Here is a 19,423-nt window from a genome sequence, read left to right as displayed (position 1 = left end):
AATTAGAAAACCAAATACAAGAATGCACATAATTATGTCACATAGTTGTTAAGGCATCATCGATCCGCAATCATATTTGCTTCATAAAACACATGTTAAATTCTTATGTTCTTAATATGTGATAAAATACTCCACAAAACTCACCGTGTTGTGATTCAATGTTTGGACCAATGGATCAAATAAAAACTAAAAGTCTCTTCAAAGATATCAGATGGAAGAAGATGGATGAAGCATTGGAATTTGGAGCCCGCCACCGGACTATGCACCAGAAACATTTTTTTGTTGTGTTTGGAAATTGGATGGTTCATATTTACCGGAAATAATTACACATTGAAATGAAACAAAGAGTGTTAATGTCCAAAGACTTAAAATTACACACCGAAACAAAACAAAGAGTGTTAATGTCCGAAGACTTAAAATTACACACCAAAATAAAACAAATAATATTATGTCTGCAGATTTCAAACTACATAACAGACACTAATAATTAAATTACTAGTCACAGCTGCTTGTTCCGGCGTTGTCGTTGTTGGAGTCGGAGTTCTCCCCACTAGTGTCTCCGCCCCCAGATTCCAAAGAACTTTCAGTACTATTCAGTCAATATTAAATACAAAATTAATTCTAATAATATTCATAACTAAGCTAAATGAAAATTATAAATATTCACCAAAAAAAAAAAAAAGACTTACTTTGCGTCCTTCCACCACCTCCATATCTGCCGTGGTTTGGACATAGATTGTATCAAGCTTTTCAATTTGGGAGAGTACAATTGGTAAACTTGCTGTTGCTCTATTCTTTTGATTTTTGTTTCTCCTAGCGTTGGATTGTTTAAGGGTGCTCCAAGCTTTTTTTAAGAGGCGGATCAATTTTAAAGAATGGGGAATAGCCATGTAAAATGTGTTTAGATGATGCAAATGAAATATGTAGTTAATTTAGGATGTGAGTAAAATGTGAAGGAAGATGATGTCAATATATAGGAGGAGGGTGAGTGTTGGGTTTAATTCTGGAGTTAGAAGGAGAGTGAGAGAGGAAAGGAGTTGTGCTTTCATCTGCTCTCTCTTTGCCATTTTTGATGATGCAAGACATCGGAAAGCAGAACCAAAAATGAATAAAGGTTCGTATGAGTGCATGAAATTTGAAATATCAGCAGAAGTACTCTTATTAATAGTTGGATACATCTTCACGTTAGCCATCCATGGGAAAAAAACAAATTAATATCATCCATCATAGGGGCCAGTTGGGGAACTGTAGCTAGCTGGTGAAAATACAAGGCAGGAACGATAAGAGCTTTAATGAAAATATCGCGCAGCGTGGGAATCTAAGAAGAGCCGGTTCCCTAGGCATGGTTGATAAACAGGCTTTGCTGACCCTTCCCACCATTATTTTGTTATTTATTTATTTATCCAAAAGCATTGTAAAAAGTAGATTGGGAGTAGTTTTTTTTAATAAATCCAAATGCATTATAAAAAGTAGATTGTGCAACATTCTAGAGGAGATTTGAATGCTAACTAGTAGATTCACAACACACATTTAATGTGGCTGATAAAGTGCGAAAAAATTGAGAAAGGATTTGAAAAACCCACATTTAAATTACCAACAACGTTTTTACACATACCTCACCTGAAAGAAAAACAAATTTACACAGGAAAGTTTGATTTACCAATAACTTAGAAGCTGGTTCGGGCTTTTTTTTAAAAAATAATTGAAAACTTGTTTTTTTTTCATTGATGGCTAACGTGAAGATGTATCCAACTATTAATAAGAGTACTTCTGCTGATATTTCAAATTTCATACTCATACAAACCTTTATCCATTTTTGATTCTGCTCTACGATGTCCTGCATCATCAAAAATGGCAAAGAGAGAGCAGATGCAAGCACAACTCCTTTCCTCTTTCACTCTCCTTCTAACTCCAGAATTAAACCCAACACTCAACCTCTACCTCACTCTCCTCCTATATATTGACATCATCTTCCTTCACATTTTACTCACATCCTAAATTAACTACATATTTCATTTGCATCATCATCTAAACACATTTTACATGACTATTCCCCGTTCTTTAAAATTGATCCGCCTCTTAAAAAAAGCTTGGAGCACCCTTAAACAATCCAACGCTAGGAGAAACAAAAATCAAAAGAATAGAGCAACAGCAAGTTTACCAAGTGTACTCTCCCAAATTCAAAAGCTTGATACAATCTATGTCGAAACCGCGGCAGATATGGAGGTGGTGCAAAAACTTATCAATGCCCAGGAACCGTGGAAGGGCACCCACATTGTTGTGAAGACCAAATAAGATGCCACAACTGCAACTATTAAACAAAAGGCCAAAGAGCTTAAGTTAGAAGTCATTGAAAGTGACGATTGGGATGACGCAAAGTAAGTCTTCTTTTTTTTTTTTTTTTTTTTTGTGAGTATTTATAATTTTCATAACTTACTAAGCTAAATGAAAATTATAAATATACACAACATGCAGCCCAGTAGCTCTGATTACATAAAACAAAACTTGCACATAATCAACACAAAATAAATACAGCAGCTATAGATCAAGAAATTTGTGAAACAACAAGACAAATACGGCAGTAGTGAAAATTGGGCGCCAGTGAACAAAATCAGATCCCTAACCTAACCTAAAATTTGGAGATTTAACAGAGATCTAACTTCGTATCATCCCTGAAAACTAATATGAACAAAACTAAAACCCTAATTTAAGACAGAGAGGGGGAAATTACCAGTGAGGAGGTCTTGGTAAACCAACATGTTTGCAGCAGAGTCTTTCTCTCGGATCGCCCCAACAAGCTTTACTAGGGATTTGAGAGGAGAGAGCGACGCAGCAACTAGAGAGCTAGAGAGGGTTTCAAGAGGCTTCGTCAACTGGAATTTATAGGCGAGGGTTTGGCCGAGAACACGAATATGCAACGCAACTCAAAAATTACGGGAAAGGACTTGTTTTTTCTCTTGAATTCCTGTTATGCCCTTTCTAATAAAACCGTAAAACCAGGTTTTTGGTTCCAAGTCCTAGTAAAATTGTAAAACCAGGTTTTTGTCGGTCCAGTTCTAGTTTCCTTAATTGGGTCTAGAAATTATTTGGGCCAGCCAACTAGGCCTCGTTACTTTGGCAATATAGGCTGGTTAACTTAGTTAGACCATCTCCAGTCAAGAGTGCCAAATCCAAACTTGAGTTAAGTGTAACTTGAAATTATGTCCAACTCAAGATTTCAATTTGTACAAATTTGGGAAATTATGTGGGAATTTGGGGTAGGCACGGTTTGTTTGTGTCTGTTTCACCCTTAAAATTGAAAATTAAACCAATTACAATAATTGATTTGGTTCGATTTTGGGTTGGTGTATTTGATTGATTCTATTTGATTTTTTTTTTAGGCTTCTACTATAATCACTTCAAATCCAATCTTAAACGAGAGCCGACGAAAGGACAGTGAATGGCACAAACAACCATGTTGAAATCAATCCCCTTACTTGTCTAAACTTCATGAAATTACATTGTGAGATTGGTTCCAACTTACTGAGTTGTGCCATGCTAAATTACACTTTTGTGTATTTGAAAGTTCCTCATTGAATAAGAACTATTGACCCACTGCGCGAAAGCTCAAGTGAGAATGTGTTTTCTCACAACCAATTTCATTTTCTTTTTGGCTAACCAAATGCCCAAGACAAACAAGGAAATTACATCAGATAGCCCTGGCCTTCACACCAATTTCACGAGGATATGGATAAAGCTTGTAGAATGTTCAAGTAACGACACACTGACATCAGCTGTCACAACGAAGAATACTTATTAATAATTTAAGAGTAATGTTATTTAGACATAATATTGACCGTATTAGTTGATTTTCTTATGTGACAGCTGATGTGTCATGCTACGTTAATTAATAGACGTTGCCATGTGTATTTTATTTTTTATTTATTATCTTTTCAATAATAAAACCAAGCATAGACCGCCCAATCATCAAACAACATATACGAAAACCCTCCACGTGTTTGCCACACAATCGCCAACGCGATCACTTCCCATGGACTCGACCGCAGGGGAACCCAATCTCCGGATTTGAAATAGATATACTTGCCACTCCCATTGACAAGTTACCATATATAGACGCGGGTGACAACCCATTTGGTTCTTCCTGAGGAGCAAATATTCATAACTTACTAAGCTAAATGAAAATTATAAATACTCACCCAAAAAAAAAAAAAAAAAGACTTACTTTGCGTCGTCCCAATCGTCACTTTCAATGACTTCTAACTCAAGCTCTTTGGCCTTTTGTTTAATAGTTGCAGTTGTGGCATCTTGTTTGGTCTTCACAACAATGTGGGTGCCCTTCCACGGTTCCTGGGCATTGATAAGTTTTTGCACCACCTCCATATCTGCCGCGGTTTCGACATAGATTGTATCAAGCTTTTGAATTTGGGAGAGTACACTTGGTAAACTTGCTGTTGCTCTATTCTTTTGATTTTTGTTTCTTCTAGCGTTGGATTGTTTAAGGGTGCTCCAAGCTTTTTTTAAGAGGCGGATCAATTTTAAAGAACGGGGAATAGCCATGTAAAATGTGTTTAGATGATGATGGAAATGAAATATGTAGTTAATTTAGGATGTGAGTAAAATGTGAAGGAAGATGATGTCAATATATAGGAGGAGAGTGAGGTAGAGGTTGAGTGTTGGGTTTAATTCTGGAGTTAGAAGGAGAGTGAAAGAGGAAAGGAGTTGTGCTTGCATCTGCTCTCTCTTTGCCATTTTTGATGATGCAGGACATCGGAGAGCAGAATCAAAAATGGATAAAGGTTTGTATGAATATGAAATTTGAAATATCAGCAGAAGTACTCTTATTAATAGTTGAATACATCTTCACGTTAGCCATACATGAGAAAAAAACAAATTAATATCAGCCATCATGGGGGCCAGTTGGGGGACTGTAGCTACCTGGGGAAAATACAAGGCAGGAACGTGAAGAGCTTTAACGAAAATATCGCGCAGCGTGGGAATCTAAGAAGAGCCGGTTCCCTAGGCACGGTTGATAGACAGGCTTTGCTGACCCTTCCCACCATTATTTTGTTATTTATTTATTTATCCAAAAGCATTGTAAAAAGTAGGGGTGGCAATTTCGGATACGACCCGATACACGACTCGAAACCCGCACGAGAAATTAGCGAGTTCAACCCGCACGATAAAAAAACAGGTCAATTTCGAGTCAACCCGTTTTGACCCGTTTAATAAACGGGTGGGTTTCGGGTCAACCCGCTAACCCGCTATAATACCTATCTAACCCGTTTATTTAACGGGTCGTGTCACGGGTCGTGTCAACCGGCATCAAACCCATTAACCCGTTTTATTTGCAAACTCTAAAAAACTAAAACCCTAGCAGAATACTTATTAATAATTTAATACCCTCTTAAAAAAAAAATTAACACACATATATATTCATAAGTTCATAACCCTAGCCTCTCACTCATACGCTCTGGATACAAACGAACGACCTTTCCAGTTTCCACACAGCCGCCTAGCCTTAGTCTGCTCAGTGCTCACAAACCAGTTCCCTCCTCTCCAAGTCCAATCCAAGCCTCATCTCTTTACTCCCTTTGCTTTGGTCTCATCTCCGTCTTCCTCTCGACTCTCTCTCGTCTACCTCTCAACAAATAACAAGAGGGTTGGTCTCGATACCCAGATCAGATTCAAAGGTTGGTTCTTTTTCCTGTGCTTAGTTTGAATTTGACGGAATTCCTTTTCTAGTTTTCGTTTATTCCATTGGTTTCTGATTATTTTGTTTGGGTTGTCTTAGAATCTTAGATTGGTGGTTTTCTGAATTTTTTTTTTTTTTTTAGGGTTGTTAAAGAGAAACTAATTACTATAATATTAGATTGTGAATATGATGATAGTGGTGAAATAAAGGTCGCGAAACCTATCAATAATGTACTGGCAGACAATAGCATCAAGATTAATAGTGTTTTTGTTGTTGTTCTATTTCTAATTTATTTATGGTATTGGACTTTTGTATTTCATTTCAGGTTCGATTGGAGGTGTTGGAATTTATAATTTTGTAAGTGTTTTTTTTGTTAAATTCGTTGTTGTTTTGTTGCACAGATTCTGCTTGATTGTTATTATTTTTAATATAAAATTATTATGCTTCATATAGGTGGAATGGATACTTTTGACGGTGTATCCGAAAGTGCTGAAGGTGGAGTTGGAGTTGGAGAAGTTAGAAACAATGTGGTTGATTCAGATCCATCAAACAACAACAATGCAGTGGTAACTCAGATTGGTAAGCGGCGTAGAAAACTCACATCAGCGGTATGGACTCAATTTGAAATTCTTCCTATAGATGAAAATAATGAGCAAAGAGCAAAGTGTATGAAATGTGGTCAAAAATATTTGTGTGATAGTAGATATGGTACTGGGAATTTGAAGCGTCATATTGAATCTTGTGTGAAAACTGATACTCGTGATTTAGGCCAGTTATTATTATCTAAATCTGATGGGGCTATCTTAACAAGGTCTTCCAAGTTCGATCCTATGAAGTTTCGTGAATTATTAGTGATGGCAATTATCATGCATGACCTACCCTTTCAGTTTGTTGAGTATGCTGGAATTAGGCAACTGTTTAATTATGTTTGTGCTGATATTAAATTGGTATCTCGTAATACTGCAAAGGCTGATGTGTTGAGTCTTTATAATAGAGAAAAATCTAAGCTTAAGGAAATTTTGGGTTCAGTTCCTGGAAGAGTTTGTTTGACATCTGATTTATGGACGTCTATAACCACAGATGGTTATCTTTGTCTCACTGTCCATTTTATTGATGTTAATTGAAAATTGCAGAAAAGAATATTGAATTTTAGTTTTATGCCTCCTCCTCATACTGGTGTTGCATTGTGTGAGAAAATCTATAGGTTGTTGACTGATTGGGGGGTGGAAAAGAAACTTTTTTCAATGACTTTAGACAATGCATCTTCAAATGATACTTTTGTTGAGTTGTTGAAGGGGCAACTTAATTTAAAGGATGCATTATTAATGAATGGAAAGTTTTTTCATATTCGATGTTGTGCTCACATTCTTAACTTAATAGTGCAAGATGGGTTGAAACACATTGATGATTCTGTGGGGAAAATTAGGGAAAGCATTAAGTATGTTAGAGGTTCACAAGGGAGGAAACAGAAATTCCTAAATTGTGCTGCACAAGTTTCTTTAGAATGTAAAAGGGGATTGCGTCAAGATGTACCTACTAGATGGAACTCCACGTTTCTTATGATTGACAGTGCACTTTATTATCAACGTGCGTTTCTGCATTTACAATTGAGTGATTCTAATTACAAACATTCTCTTTCTCAAGATGAGTGGGTAAAATTGGAAAAACTTAGCAAGTTTCTTAAGGTGTTTTATGATGTGACTTGTTTGTTTTCTGGAACTAAATACCCAACAGCAAATCTGTATTTTCCTCAAGTTTTTGTGGTGGAAGATACTTTGAGAAAGGCAAAGGTTGATTCAGATAGTTTCATGAAATCTATGGCAACTCAAATGATGGAAAAGTTCGATAAGTATTGGAAAGAGTATAGTTTGATCCTTGCAATTGCTGTAATATTGGATCCTAGATACAAAATTCAATTTGTAGAATTTTGTTATAAAAGGTTGTATGGTTACAACTCCGAAGAAATGACTAAAGTTCGTGATATGTTGTTTTCTCTCTTTGATTTATATTTTCGGATATATTCTTCTTATGAATCTGTTTCTGGTACTTCAAGTGCCTCAAATGGTGCTCGTTCTCATGTTGATGACATGGTTTCTAAAGAATGCTTGGATGTTATGAAGGTAAATAACTATTTATTTTTATAGGAATACATAAAAGTTTAATATACATTTGACTGTTTGTGCTCATATTAATGTTATTATTATTTTTTTTAATAGGAATTTGATAACTTTGAAAGTGAAGAGTTTACCACTTCTGCCCAAAAGACTCAGTTACAATTGTATTTGGATGAGCCCAAAATTGATAGGAAGACAAAGTTGAATGTTCTTGATTTCTGGAAAGTGAACCAATTTCGATATCCTGAACTATCAATTTTGGCACGTGATTTATTGTCTATTCCAATATCCACAGTTGCATCTGAGTCAGCATTTAGTGTTGGTGGTAGAGTGCTTGATCAGTATCGTAGTGCTCTTAAGCCTGAAAATGTTGAGGCACTAGTTTGTACGCGTGATTGGATATTTGGCGAAGGTATATTTGCTCAAACTTTAATTCTTATTTCTTGTATCTGTTTCTTTTCAACATCAGCTTAATCCTTATTATTTACTTTGTAGAAAATTGTACTTTAGCACCCAACCTAGAAGAATTGACTGAGGATATTAGCAAGATGGAAATAAATGCTACAAATTCTGCAGGGGGCTCTAATACAGTCACTGTCGGTGGACAGAGTTGATGTGGTTGAATGAAAGATGAAGACTGATTATTATTAAGTTGGTTTTTATTTGTATTTTGTGTTGTAATTATTTCACTCTTGTAACTTGATTTGAACTTTTCTGTTCAATTTGGAGTTGAACTTGAACTTTTCTATTCAATTTGGAGTTGAACTTGAACTGATGAATATGTATTTGTATTTTGTGTTGTAATTATTTCACTTTTGTAACTTGATTTGAACTTTTCTGTTCAATTTGGAGTTGAACTTGAACTTTTCTATTCAATTTGGAGTTGAACTTGAACTAATTAATATATATTTGTATTTAATTATTTACTTAGGTTGTATTTGGGGGAAGTTTTATCAAACTGTTAAAATTATTAATTTAGTTATAATAAAAAATGAACAGGTGGCGGGTTACATGGGTTGGGTCGTGTCAACCCGTTTATAAACGAGTCGTGTTCGGGTTGACAATTTCTGACCCATTTATTAAACGGGTCGTGTTCGGGTTGACCATTTCTGACCTGTTTAAAATCTCGACACGACACGAACCCGACATGACACGACCCATTGCCACGCCTAGTAAAAAGTAGATTGGGAGTAGTTTTTTTTAATAAATCCAAATGCATTATAAAAAGTAGATTGTGCCACAGTCTAGAGGAGATTTGAATGCTAACTAGTAGATTCACAACACACATTTAATGTGGCTGATAAAGTGTGAAAAATTTGAGAAAGGATTTGAAAAACCCACATTTAAATTACCAACAACGTTTTTACACATACCTCACCTGAAAGAAAAACAAATTTACACAGGAAAGTTTGATTTACCAATAACTTAGAAGCCGGTTCGGGCTTTATTTTAAAAAATAATTGAAAACTTGTTCTTTTCATTGCATAAAGAGATCATACAGAGAGAAAGCAAATACAATACAATAAAGTAGAGGAGAGAAGCAGCTCCCAATGCACACCAAACAACCACTAACAAGCACGCACTAGCACATGTTAAATTCTTATGTTCTTAATATGTGATAAAATACTCCACAAAACTCACTGTGTTGTGATTCAATGTTTGGACCAATGGATCAAATCAAAACTAAAAGTCTCTTCAAACATCACAATTACAAATAATAATAATAATAAAATTAGGAGATCAGAGACCATCGTCATGCATCAGGATTTGTAGTTCCGGAAGAAGGAGCCTCAGCAACTTTGTTATCCATTTCCTGCTAGTAAGGCCTTCCACTTGCTGACAAAAGAACAAAAACCAATACAAGAGAGTGTTGTCCGAAGACTTAAAATTACACATTGAAATGAAACAAAGAGTGTTAATGTCCAAAGACTTAAAATTACACACCAAAGTATAACAAATAATATTATGTCTGCAGATTTCAAACTAAGTCTTTTTTTTTGTGAGTATTTATAATTTTCATTTAGCTTAGTTATGAATATTATTAGAATTAATTTTGTATTTAATATTGACTGAATAGCACTGAAAGTTCTTTGGAATCTGGGGGCGGAGACACTAGTGGGGAGAACTCCGACTCCAACAACGACAACGCCGGAACAAGCAACTGTGACTAGTAATTTAATTATTAGTGGCTGTTATGTAGTTTGAAATCTGCAGACTTAAAATTACACATTGAAATGAAACAAAGAGTGTTAATGTCCAAAGACTTAAAATTACACACCAAAATAAAACAAATAATATTATGTCTGCAGATTTCAAACTACATAACAGCCACTAATAATTAAATTACTAGTCACAGTTGCTTGTTCCGGCGTTGTCGTTATTGGAGTCGGAGTTCTCCCCACTAGTGTCTCCGCCCCCAGATTCCAAAGAACTTTCAGTACTATTCAGTCAATATTAAATACAAAATTAATTCTAATAATATTCATAAATAAGCTAAATGAAAATTATAAATACTCACAAAAAAAAAGACTTACTTTGCGTCCTTCCAATCGTCACTTTCAATGACTAATAAATTAAGCTCTTTGGCCTTTTGTTTAATAGTTGCAGTTGTGGCATCTTGTTTGGTCTTCACAACAATGTGGGTGCCCTTCCACGGTTCCTGGGCATTGATAAGTTTTTCCACCACCTCCATATCTGCGGTTTTGACATAGATTGAGTGTTGGGTAAAATGTGAAGGAAGATGATGATGCAAATGAAATATGTAGTTAATTTAGGATGTGAGTAAAATGTGAACGAAGATGATGTCAATATATAGGAGGAGGGTGAGGTAGAGGTTGAGTGTTGGGTTTAATTCTGGAGTTAGAAAGAGAGTGAGAGAGGAAAGGAGTTGTGCAAACAAGCACGCACTAGCAGTCAAATAAATCCCACATGTGAAACTTTTATGGGGAAATGTGGTGTCCTTTGATCAGGTAAATGGTTGTCTTTTGCTCGGGTAAAGCTAGTGTTTGATGGGGAAGCAACACTGGGTCAGTAAAACAAGCTAGTACCTAGTGTTTGATGGGGAAGCAACATTGGAAAGCAGCTAGTGTTTCAATATCGCGCATCGTGGGAATCTTAGAAGCCGGTTTCCCAGACATGGTTGATAGAAACAGGCTTTGCTGACCTGTCCCAGCATTATTTTGTTTGTTCCTTTTTTTTATCCAAAAGCATTATATAAGTAAATTGGGAGTGGAGGGAGGAATGCTAGCGCCACTGTAAAACGCAACAGTAGCAGCACGTGAAACTTGACCCTTTGATGGGAAATTGCATTGGGGGGCAATGGTTCTCTTCTTTATCAATAAAACAAGCTAGTGTTGGATGGGAAGCCACATGTGAAACTTGGCCCCTTGATGGCATGGGAAGCAGCTAGTGGATTTTTTTAATTTTTCATTTTCATTTTCCCCTCAAATTGATAAAATTGTGTTTACCCTTGAAGGGGAAAAAATAAAAATAAAAATTTACACATGAAAGTTTGAAATAGAGATATTTGATCAATCCCGTTTGTTTTGTTTTTTTATTGTGAAAAGTATCAGTATCTAAAACCTTCATCTAATTTACACATGGAAGTTAGAAACAAATTTACATGCAATTGATTCTCCTACTGGCGTGACACATCTTGTGGGGCGGCCAATATGAAAGGCCATTTTAGTCTTTTCATAATTACATAGGAAAATCATAATTAAAAGACCTAAGAATTATTAAGGAAGGACCTAATCCAACCACTATCGATAAACAATTACACGCGAAAATCTATTTTAAATTTTACACCATTAATTATTAATTGCTATTTCATCACCAACCAACCCTATCATACTCTTATTCTGCCTTACTTTCTACCACAGATTGTTCAGTAATTAAATCACAGTAAAGAAAAGCAAAACTGATAAGGTAAATAGAAATTAAAGTGATTTAAGTCACTTCTCTGATTTTGAAGGTGATATACAATAGAATGAAACTTTGCTGTTTTGTGGAATTCGAATATTTGATTGGGACAGTTTTACTTTTTATTTGGGATATAATCATTAAAGATAAACCTTAATCAAATATACTCACTTTATAAAATTTAACAACAAATACTCATTTTCCAACCTGAAAGTACTACGTTATCCTTCATATAAATACTTCAATAGTTCATTGTCTAATTTGTGAACACAAACCCCACAGCTTTCTCTTCGCCCTCGCACTCAAGGAAAGGGAAAATGAACAACTTGTTCTTGTTGTCTTTATTGGCTCCTGGTGTAATTACTAATGACTACTGCTTGAAAGAATAGAAACATACACATGCATCTGCAAGATGATTCATTAAATAAAATAAAAAAATTTCACACATATTTGAATGTTCTATAGAATCCAAAGCAACCAAACCAGATCATAAAGCAACAATATTATTAGATGACCTCTACAAAGCAACATTTCTTTATACCACACCAATAAATTAGATGTAATCATCTAAAAAGACAAAATACCTTGCTGTGCACTGAATGTCCTTAGTATTGGCCATCAATCCAGCCAAATCAATCACACCAATTAAACCAATACGATTTGGTTTCGTTTCGTGCTTCAGCAAATGATTTAATTATGGTTCAAGTTGTGAATTTGCTAGTTGTAATTAGGATAAAAATGAAAAAAACTGCAGGATGATTGCTTTATTTATAAATGATGAAATACCCTTTCCAAATGGGGGCCAAAAAAAAAATCTTTCCAAAACGGTACCCCAATCTGAAAAGGCAAACAATGTATCTCTTGGTCTAAAGAGTTGTCACCCCCCAATTGAAGATGTCTTTAAGCCAATGAATTTTATTAATTTCCATTCAAATAGAAAATTAATATTAAATAAAATAATATTAAATTTCTCACAATTATATATAATATATAAATTATAATTAAAGGTGAGAGGGAGATGCATGGCATGGCCAACGGACACATCCTTTTTCTTTAAATGTTTTTTTTTTTTAATTTTAAAATTTTAAAATTAATTTAAATACTGATTGAATTGGAAATGGGTGGGATATCTGTTTCTTTTTTGTGAATGGTTCGTAGGGAAGGGTTTGTAAACTTTGTAACTTAGTAGTAGTACTACCGTAAGCCATGATGAATGGAGGGCAGAGGGTATAGGAAAAAGGAGCACGTGAGTGATGTAGACTTGGTGCGTGCTCGATCGTTTTGGATTTCTTGTTTGTTTCAACTTGGAAGGAAAGTAACTCAAACTCATCCACATTGAAAGGGACTTTACGCAGTGGGCATTTAATTGCACCACTTTCTCTCTGAAAGTGTTCGACACCTTTCGCAGGAAAAAAAGAAAAAGAAAAGTTGTTTGACCCTATCTCACGACACTACATCACTAAGTATAGGACGAAGATCCACAAAGGATTCCAATATTATGAAATTTAAAATAAATTATAACGACTACAAAATAGGGAAATTAGAAAACCAAATACGAGAATGCACATAATTATGTCACATAGTCGTTAAGGCATCATCGATCCGCAATCATATTTGCTTCATAAAACACATGTTAAATTCTTATGTTCTTATTACTCCACAAAACTCAGTGTTGTGATTCAATGTTTGGACCAATGGATCAAATCAAAACTAAAAGTCTCTTCAAACATCACAATTACAAATAATAATAATAAAATTAGGAGATCAGAGAACATCGTCATGCATCAGGATTTGTAGTTCCGGAAGAAGGATCCTCAGCAACTTTGTTATCCATTTCCTGCCTCGTGCTAGTAAGGCCTTCCACCTGCTGACAAAAGAACAAAAACCAATACAAGAGAGTGTTGTCCGAAGACTTAAAATTACACATTGAAATGAAACAAAGAGTATTAATGTCCAAAGACTTAAAATTACACACCAAAATAAAACAAATAGTGTTAATGTCCAAAGACTTAAAATTGATCCGCCTCTTAAAAAAAGCTTGGAGCACCCTTAAACAATCCAACGCTAGGAGAAACAAAAATCAAAAAAATAGAGCAACAGCAAGCTTGGATTGTTTAAGGATGCCCCATGCTTTTTTTAAGAGGCGGAACAATTTTAAAGAACGGGGAATAGCTATGTAACATGTGTTTAGATGATGATGCAAATGAAATATGTAGTTAATCTAGGATGTGAGTAAAATGTGAAGGAAGATGATGTCAATATATAGGAGGAGGGTGAGGTAGAGGTTGAGTGTTGGGTTTAATTCTGGAGTTAGAAGGAGAGTGAGAGAGGAAAGGAGTTGTGCTTGCATCTGCTCTCTCTTTGCCATTTTTGATGATGCAGGACATCGGAGAGCAGAACCAAAAATGGATAAAGGTTCGTATGAGTTTATGAAATTTGAAATATCAGCAAAAGTACTCTTATTAATAGTTGGATACATCTTCACGTTAGCCATCCATGGGAAAAAAACAAATTAATATCAGCCATCATGGGAGCCAGTGGGGGGACTGTAGCTACCTGGTGAAAATACAGGCAGGCACGTGAAGAGCTGCTACCTGGTGAAAATACAGGCAGGCACGTGAAGAGCTTTAACGAAAATATCGCGGAAGCGTGGGAATCTAAGAAGAGCCGGTTCCCTAGGCATGGTTGATAGACAGGCTTTGCTGACCCTTCCCACCATTATTTTGTTATTTATTTATTTATCCAAAAGCATTGTAAAAAGTAGATTGGGAGTAGTTTTTTTTAATAAAGAACTCCACCAGGCACCAACTCCTGAACATTTATGCCATAACACTACGAAACTACAGCATCGAAGTACACACAATAACCAAATAACTTATCATAAGAAGAAAGAGGTTTTACTTTCGTGATGGAACTGATGAAGGTAGACTCTGCAATGTGTGCAAAACTCTCTCAACTTCCTTATTTCTGTTTTTAAGGTTCACTTCTCCTGGAAGGGAATCCAATACCCAGAGCTGTTCTGGTCACAATGAAAATACAAAGGGCATCAAAAGGTAAAACTCACTAGCCCACAGGCCCTGTTTGATAACAGGAGCCACACTAAAATGACAAACCAGTCTGGTAAGCACAACTTGTAAAACTAAACAATGAAACTAATCAAGATTTATGCAACATAACAAAACCCCTAAAAACCCTGCTCATTGGTTGGAGAGTTTTCAACATTCAAGGTTCAAGAAGCTACAAGTGGGGTCCCAATAGTTGATCCTAGAGATGCTACAAATGCAAAGTAAAGAGCTCTTAGAACCAAAAAGCGTAGAACTCACTCACTCCCCAACCCAAAAAACAGTATTTTGACTCACAATATATAATCATTTTGCATCAAGGAAAGACCCAACAGCCTACACTAAAAAACTTGCACATTTTGATTCACTTTGCGGGAGTGAGATAATAATTAAATGAGCCAAATCATTAGCCACATTGACCAAATCATGAGGTGGGTTTCAGACCTCCGATCTCAGCTGACCTCCCACGGTTCCTCAAATCCACAAGCACCATTCTCCAACCTACACACAATCAAAGAAAAAAGAAACAAAATTAGTGTTTTTTTTTCTTTTTTTGGTCAGAACAAAATTAGTGTATTTATGAAAATAGAGGAATTAATAACTTGAGCAGAGAAGACGACAGACCAGATGGGCTGGAGAGATTGGAGAGGAGGGTGCGAGAGAAAGATCTCCAGGTTCTGGCGGAGCCCAGGAAGCCATGGAGGACAAAAGCGGTGGAGTTGTAGGCTTTTGTATAGGTGGAGGGCCGGAGCTCTTCGTATGCTACTGTTTGCAATGGCCGCCGTGAGATAACGAATCGGGTCAGGAGGTCGTGGTGGAGACCCGGTTTGTCTCTGATGGTTCGCGCCATGGGGGATTTGGCGCTACGTTTGGGCAAAGAGGAGATCATTGAAAATACAGACTGTGCTAATAACGACTACCACGACGTCGTTTGGTGCAACAAACTATTAACCTTGAATAGATATGCCACACTGCACATCAAAGAAATGTAATATCAGATTCGCATTAGTTCGATTTAGGCCTCATACTAGTAGCAATTAAAACAAATATGCATACTCCCTTCTAAGTCGATATCGGAAATTGAAGAATAGTTGATAAACGATTGCTTTCAACAGAAGAGTGGTAGGTGTAAAAATGTAATAAAATTACATGTTCTTAGTATATATACGGTGTTAGGTTAGTCTAGGCAACCAAACTGCTCGGATTGATTTATTTTGCCTGTTTTAACCTACATTTTAATGCCTGAGTTTTGAAATTTAACAAGATGCCTTTGAATCAACCGCATTGGCTTCTTCAACAATTGGTTATAATGTAGAAATAGTTCTAGATGAAAGCGAAAAATTGAAATCCGCCATATATTTTTTGCGGCAGGTGACTTAAAAAGTTAAAACCCAATTATCTTAAAAAACTTGTCATAGGGATGAAATCCTAGGTGCCACAATCTCAAGAAGACCTTTTGGATTGTCCACGTGAAACCAATGGCCTGACTTGGGGAGAACGTGAACTGAAAACTTTCCCTCCGATCCATCTCCTTCCCCATTGGCAAGACTTTCAAGACGTTGAATCACATCCGGGTCCCAACAATCACTGTTCTCAGCACGCACAACAGCTATCTCCATATCTTTTGGGGGTTGCTCTAACAGATGCCAATAGGACTTCTCCCTAATATTTTGGATTCATGGAAAGATGGAAAGGTAAGGGGGAGGGAGGGAAAAAAAAAAAATTATTGTTTATACTTCTAAGAACTGATAGAAAATAATAAGAAATTTACTGGTAAGACTTGAACATCTGGACAACATCGTCAAGATTGAACGCCCATGTCTCATGATCTCCTTGTTTTTTGAGGTTGGTGCCTATCCAGTCTGACACTGACTTTGAGAACCCAAGTTCAATCATATGATCCACAAGCCACCTGAAAGCGGAGAACCAGATCTATCACTTCAAAACTTGGAAACATAAACGTTATATGACAATCTTTGTAACTCCATCATGCAACCAAGCTTTGACGCAAAAACAACAGTTTCATAATGAGTTTAAAAAGACTCCTGGTCAAGCTTAACCAAAGTAAATCTAAGACGGAACCCAAGACTCTTGCTTGAGTGAAGCAATCTGACGGAATGGGCCAATATTATTAAGCAGATTGACTTCTTTTTTTTTTTTTTTTTTTTTTTTGGTGAACTGGGGGGGAAAACCCCAAACACACAAAACAAACTAGCCAACACAAATCAAGCGGGGTCTAGGCACCCCTAACAAATCATCCACCAAAGAAGACCCAACCCAACTTGGGGCCTCATCAAAAATGCAGATACCAAAATCTAAGTTATAACTCCAAGCAGCCAGTTGATCTGCAACACTGTTTTTCTCCCTAAAAATATGATGGAGGCTGCAATTCTCAAGCTTCTGCATTAATTGCCAACAATTAGAGACCAAAGATGCAAGAGGGTGCAAAGTAAGAGAATCATGTTGCTGAACAAGCTGGATAGCAACAGCCGAATCCATCTCAACGATAAGGTTATTAAACCCTTTCTCAACAGCCATTCTCAGACCAAAAAACAAGCCCCATAATTCAGCCTCTAGAATCTGCCCTTTTCCCAAATTAATTGCAAAACCACTACACCAATCACCAGAAACATCACGCAGCACACCTCCAGCACCAATATGGCCAGAAGCAACTTTCCTAGAGCCATCAACATTCAGTTTAAAGACCCCAGCAGGAGGAGGTTCCCAAGCAAACCAAGCCTCAACCTTAGCACACTTGATAGAAGAAACAATAGAAGCTTTAAACCATTCCTTCACAGCAGCAGTAATAATCTGTATAGAGTCAAAAGCCAATTCTTCATCACCATGAAACACATAGAAATTCCTCCATTTCCATATGTACCAACATGTGAAAACAAAAACCAAATTCCAGGGAAAACCATCAGCCCAAACAATCTTCGACATCAAGTTTACTTTAAGCCAAGGCTGAAAGTCCATAGTAAAAAATCCAGCACTTTGACTAGAATTAAGAAGAGCATTCCACACCTTCCTAGCCTTAACACAATCACGAAGAATATGAAGAACAGACTCCACAGGCCAGTGACAAGAACCACAAGAAGCATCCAAAGACAGCTGTCTTCTAGCTCTTTGCTCATTAGAAAGAATTTTTCCTTGAAAAACAAGCCAAAAGAAAATATGCAACTTGGGAGGAATCTTAAGCTTCCACAAAAACTTCCAATCAACATCAGAGCAACCCTCAAAAAGCATATTATAAGCAGATTTTACAGAGAAAATCCCATTGGGAGAAAACTTCCAAATTTGAGCATCCTGAATCCCACTATTAAACCCCACAGGATAGCTAATAACTCGTTGGACCAGATCATTAGGTAAAGCAGCCCTTAGTTTCTCCATATCCCACCAACCATTTTTGTAAAAACTGGAAATAACAGAATCTGGGTCACAAATATGCACACAACTATCATTTTGGTTTAAAGGAGCATCAAAAACCCAATTATCCTTCCAAAAACTAACAGTACCACCATCCCCAATTCTCCATAACATACCCTTCCTTAGAAGAGCAGCCCCATGTAGCACACCTCTCCAACTAGAAGAACAATCCTGCCTAAAAATCACAGAATCATCAAGAATAGAATGGCCTTTAAGGTATTTAGCCTCATAAATCTTTGCCCACAATCCTTCATCCTTAATATGCAACCTCCAACCAATCTTGGCTAACAAAGCTTGATTCATAGCACCAGTTTTTTTAAAGCCCAACCCCCCTTTACTCTTAGGCCTACAAACAAGATCCCACTGACAAAGATGGACCCTGCTCATTTTCTCACTCCCACCCCAAAAAAAATTTCGATTTAATTTATCAAGTGCATCACACACACTAGTAGGCAGTTTAGCAGTTTGCATTGCATAAACAGGTACAGCCGAAGTAACAGATTGAATAAGGGTAGCTCTACCAGCTAAAGAAAGAAATTTACCCTTCCAAGCAGCAAGTCTTTTATGCACTTTGTCAATTAAGCTACTATAAGTCCTTTTATCAATTCGAGAATGCAATAGAGGCATGCCCAGGTACCTTCCAAGATCTTCAGTTAGAGGAGAGCCACAAATACAACTGATTTCCTTAGCTATCTCCTTACAGGTGTTAGGAGAACAGAAGATAGCAGATTTATCAAAATTTACTGTTTGACCAGAGGCTTGACAAAAAACCTCCAAGCAATTCTTCAAAACTCTAGCTTGATTAGAGGTAGCTTCAGCAAACAAAACTAAGTCATCAGCAAAAAAGAGGTGAGAGACAGCAGGCCCAGCTTGAGAGGACTTAACAGGTCTCCATTTACCCATCCGAACATCCTCAAAAATAATATGGGACAACTTTTCAATACACAACACAAACAAATATGGAGACAAAGGGTCCCCTTGTCTAATACCACTCTTAGGTTGGAAAGAATCAGTGAGCTCTCCATTGATACAAATTTGATACTTCACAGTAGAAACACAACTCATGATCAACTTTATTAGATTGAGAGGCAGACCCAACTCCACAAGCACATGCTCAATAAAATTCCAATTTAGGCGGTCATAAGCCTTAGAGAGATCAATTTTCCAAGCCATGAACCCTTTTTTACCCTTTGACAATTTAAACTTAT

At 36.5% G+C, this 19,423-nt stretch overlaps 2 protein-coding genes and 1 long non-coding RNA gene across 4 annotated transcripts; 1 reads left to right on the top strand and 2 right to left on the bottom strand.

Annotated features, from left to right (window-relative positions):
* Window positions 1-336: 336 nt before the first annotated feature.
* On the bottom strand, window positions 337-2,964 carry LOC117634345. The gene is made up of 3 exons (XR_004586765.1): window positions 2,732-2,964; window positions 690-2,311; window positions 337-589 (listed from the first exon to the last, which is right to left on the bottom strand). It is a non-coding gene; the product is annotated as an uncharacterized LOC117634345 (long non-coding RNA).
* A 3,186-nt stretch (window positions 2,965-6,150) lies between these two features.
* Window positions 6,151-8,420, top strand: LOC117635310 (zinc finger BED domain-containing protein RICESLEEPER 1-like). Its single transcript, XM_034369651.1, has 4 exons — window positions 6,151-6,732; window positions 6,826-7,812; window positions 7,909-8,218; window positions 8,302-8,420. The coding sequence occupies exons 1-4, from the start codon at window positions 6,151-6,153 to the stop codon at window positions 8,418-8,420; spliced, it is 1,998 nt and encodes a 665-aa protein (XP_034225542.1).
* A 4,938-nt stretch (window positions 8,421-13,358) lies between these two features.
* On the bottom strand, window positions 13,359-16,903 carry LOC117634344. Of its 2 annotated transcripts, none has more exons than XM_034368418.1 (6): window positions 16,561-16,903; window positions 16,243-16,451; window positions 15,462-15,760; window positions 15,234-15,290; window positions 14,629-14,746; window positions 13,359-13,594 (listed from the first exon to the last, which is right to left on the bottom strand). In XM_034368418.1, exons 3-6 carry the CDS (start codon window positions 15,676-15,678, stop codon window positions 13,492-13,494), a joined length of 495 nt encoding a protein of 164 aa, XP_034224309.1. In that variant the 5' UTR covers window positions 15,679-15,760; window positions 16,243-16,451; window positions 16,561-16,903; the 3' UTR covers window positions 13,359-13,491. The 2 variants fall into 2 exon arrangements, with proteins under 2 accessions (XP_034224309.1, XP_034224308.1); XM_034368417.1 differs by having other exon boundaries at window positions 15,414-15,760; window positions 16,561-16,900.
* Window positions 16,904-19,423: the final 2,520 nt, after the last annotated feature.

Source organism: Prunus dulcis, chromosome 7 (assembly GCF_902201215.1).
Source record: "Prunus dulcis chromosome 7, ALMONDv2, whole genome shotgun sequence".
NCBI lineage: Eukaryota > Viridiplantae > Streptophyta > Magnoliopsida > Rosales > Rosaceae > Prunus > Prunus dulcis.
Note: the sequence above shows the minus strand (reverse complement) of the source record. Positions and strands in the feature narration are given on the sequence as shown.

Excerpts from the sequence above, each read along its gene's own strand:
- LOC117635310 (XM_034369651.1), top strand. The coding sequence starts at position 6,151 with ATGGATACTTTTGACGGTGTATCCGAAAGTGCTGAAGGTGGAGTTGGA. Across the intron at positions 6,733-6,825 it reads TGGGTTCAGTTCCTGGAAGA|AAAAGAATATTGAATTTTAG; the intron begins GTTTGTTTGACA and ends TGAAAATTGCAG. Across the intron at positions 8,219-8,301 it reads TGATTGGATATTTGGCGAAG|AAAATTGTACTTTAGCACCC; the intron begins GTATATTTGCTC and ends TTTACTTTGTAG.
- LOC117634344 (XM_034368417.1), bottom strand. The coding sequence starts at position 15,678 with ATGATCTCCTCTTTGCCCAAACGTAGCGCCAAATCCCCCATGGCGCGA. Across the intron at positions 15,291-15,413 it reads CAATCTCTCCAGCCCATCTG|GTTGGAGAATGGTGCTTGTG; the intron begins GTCTGTCGTCTT and ends GATTGTGTGTAG. Across the intron at positions 14,747-15,233 it reads GAGGTCAGCTGAGATCGGAG|AACAGCTCTGGGTATTGGAT; the intron begins GTCTGAAACCCA and ends CATTGTGACCAG.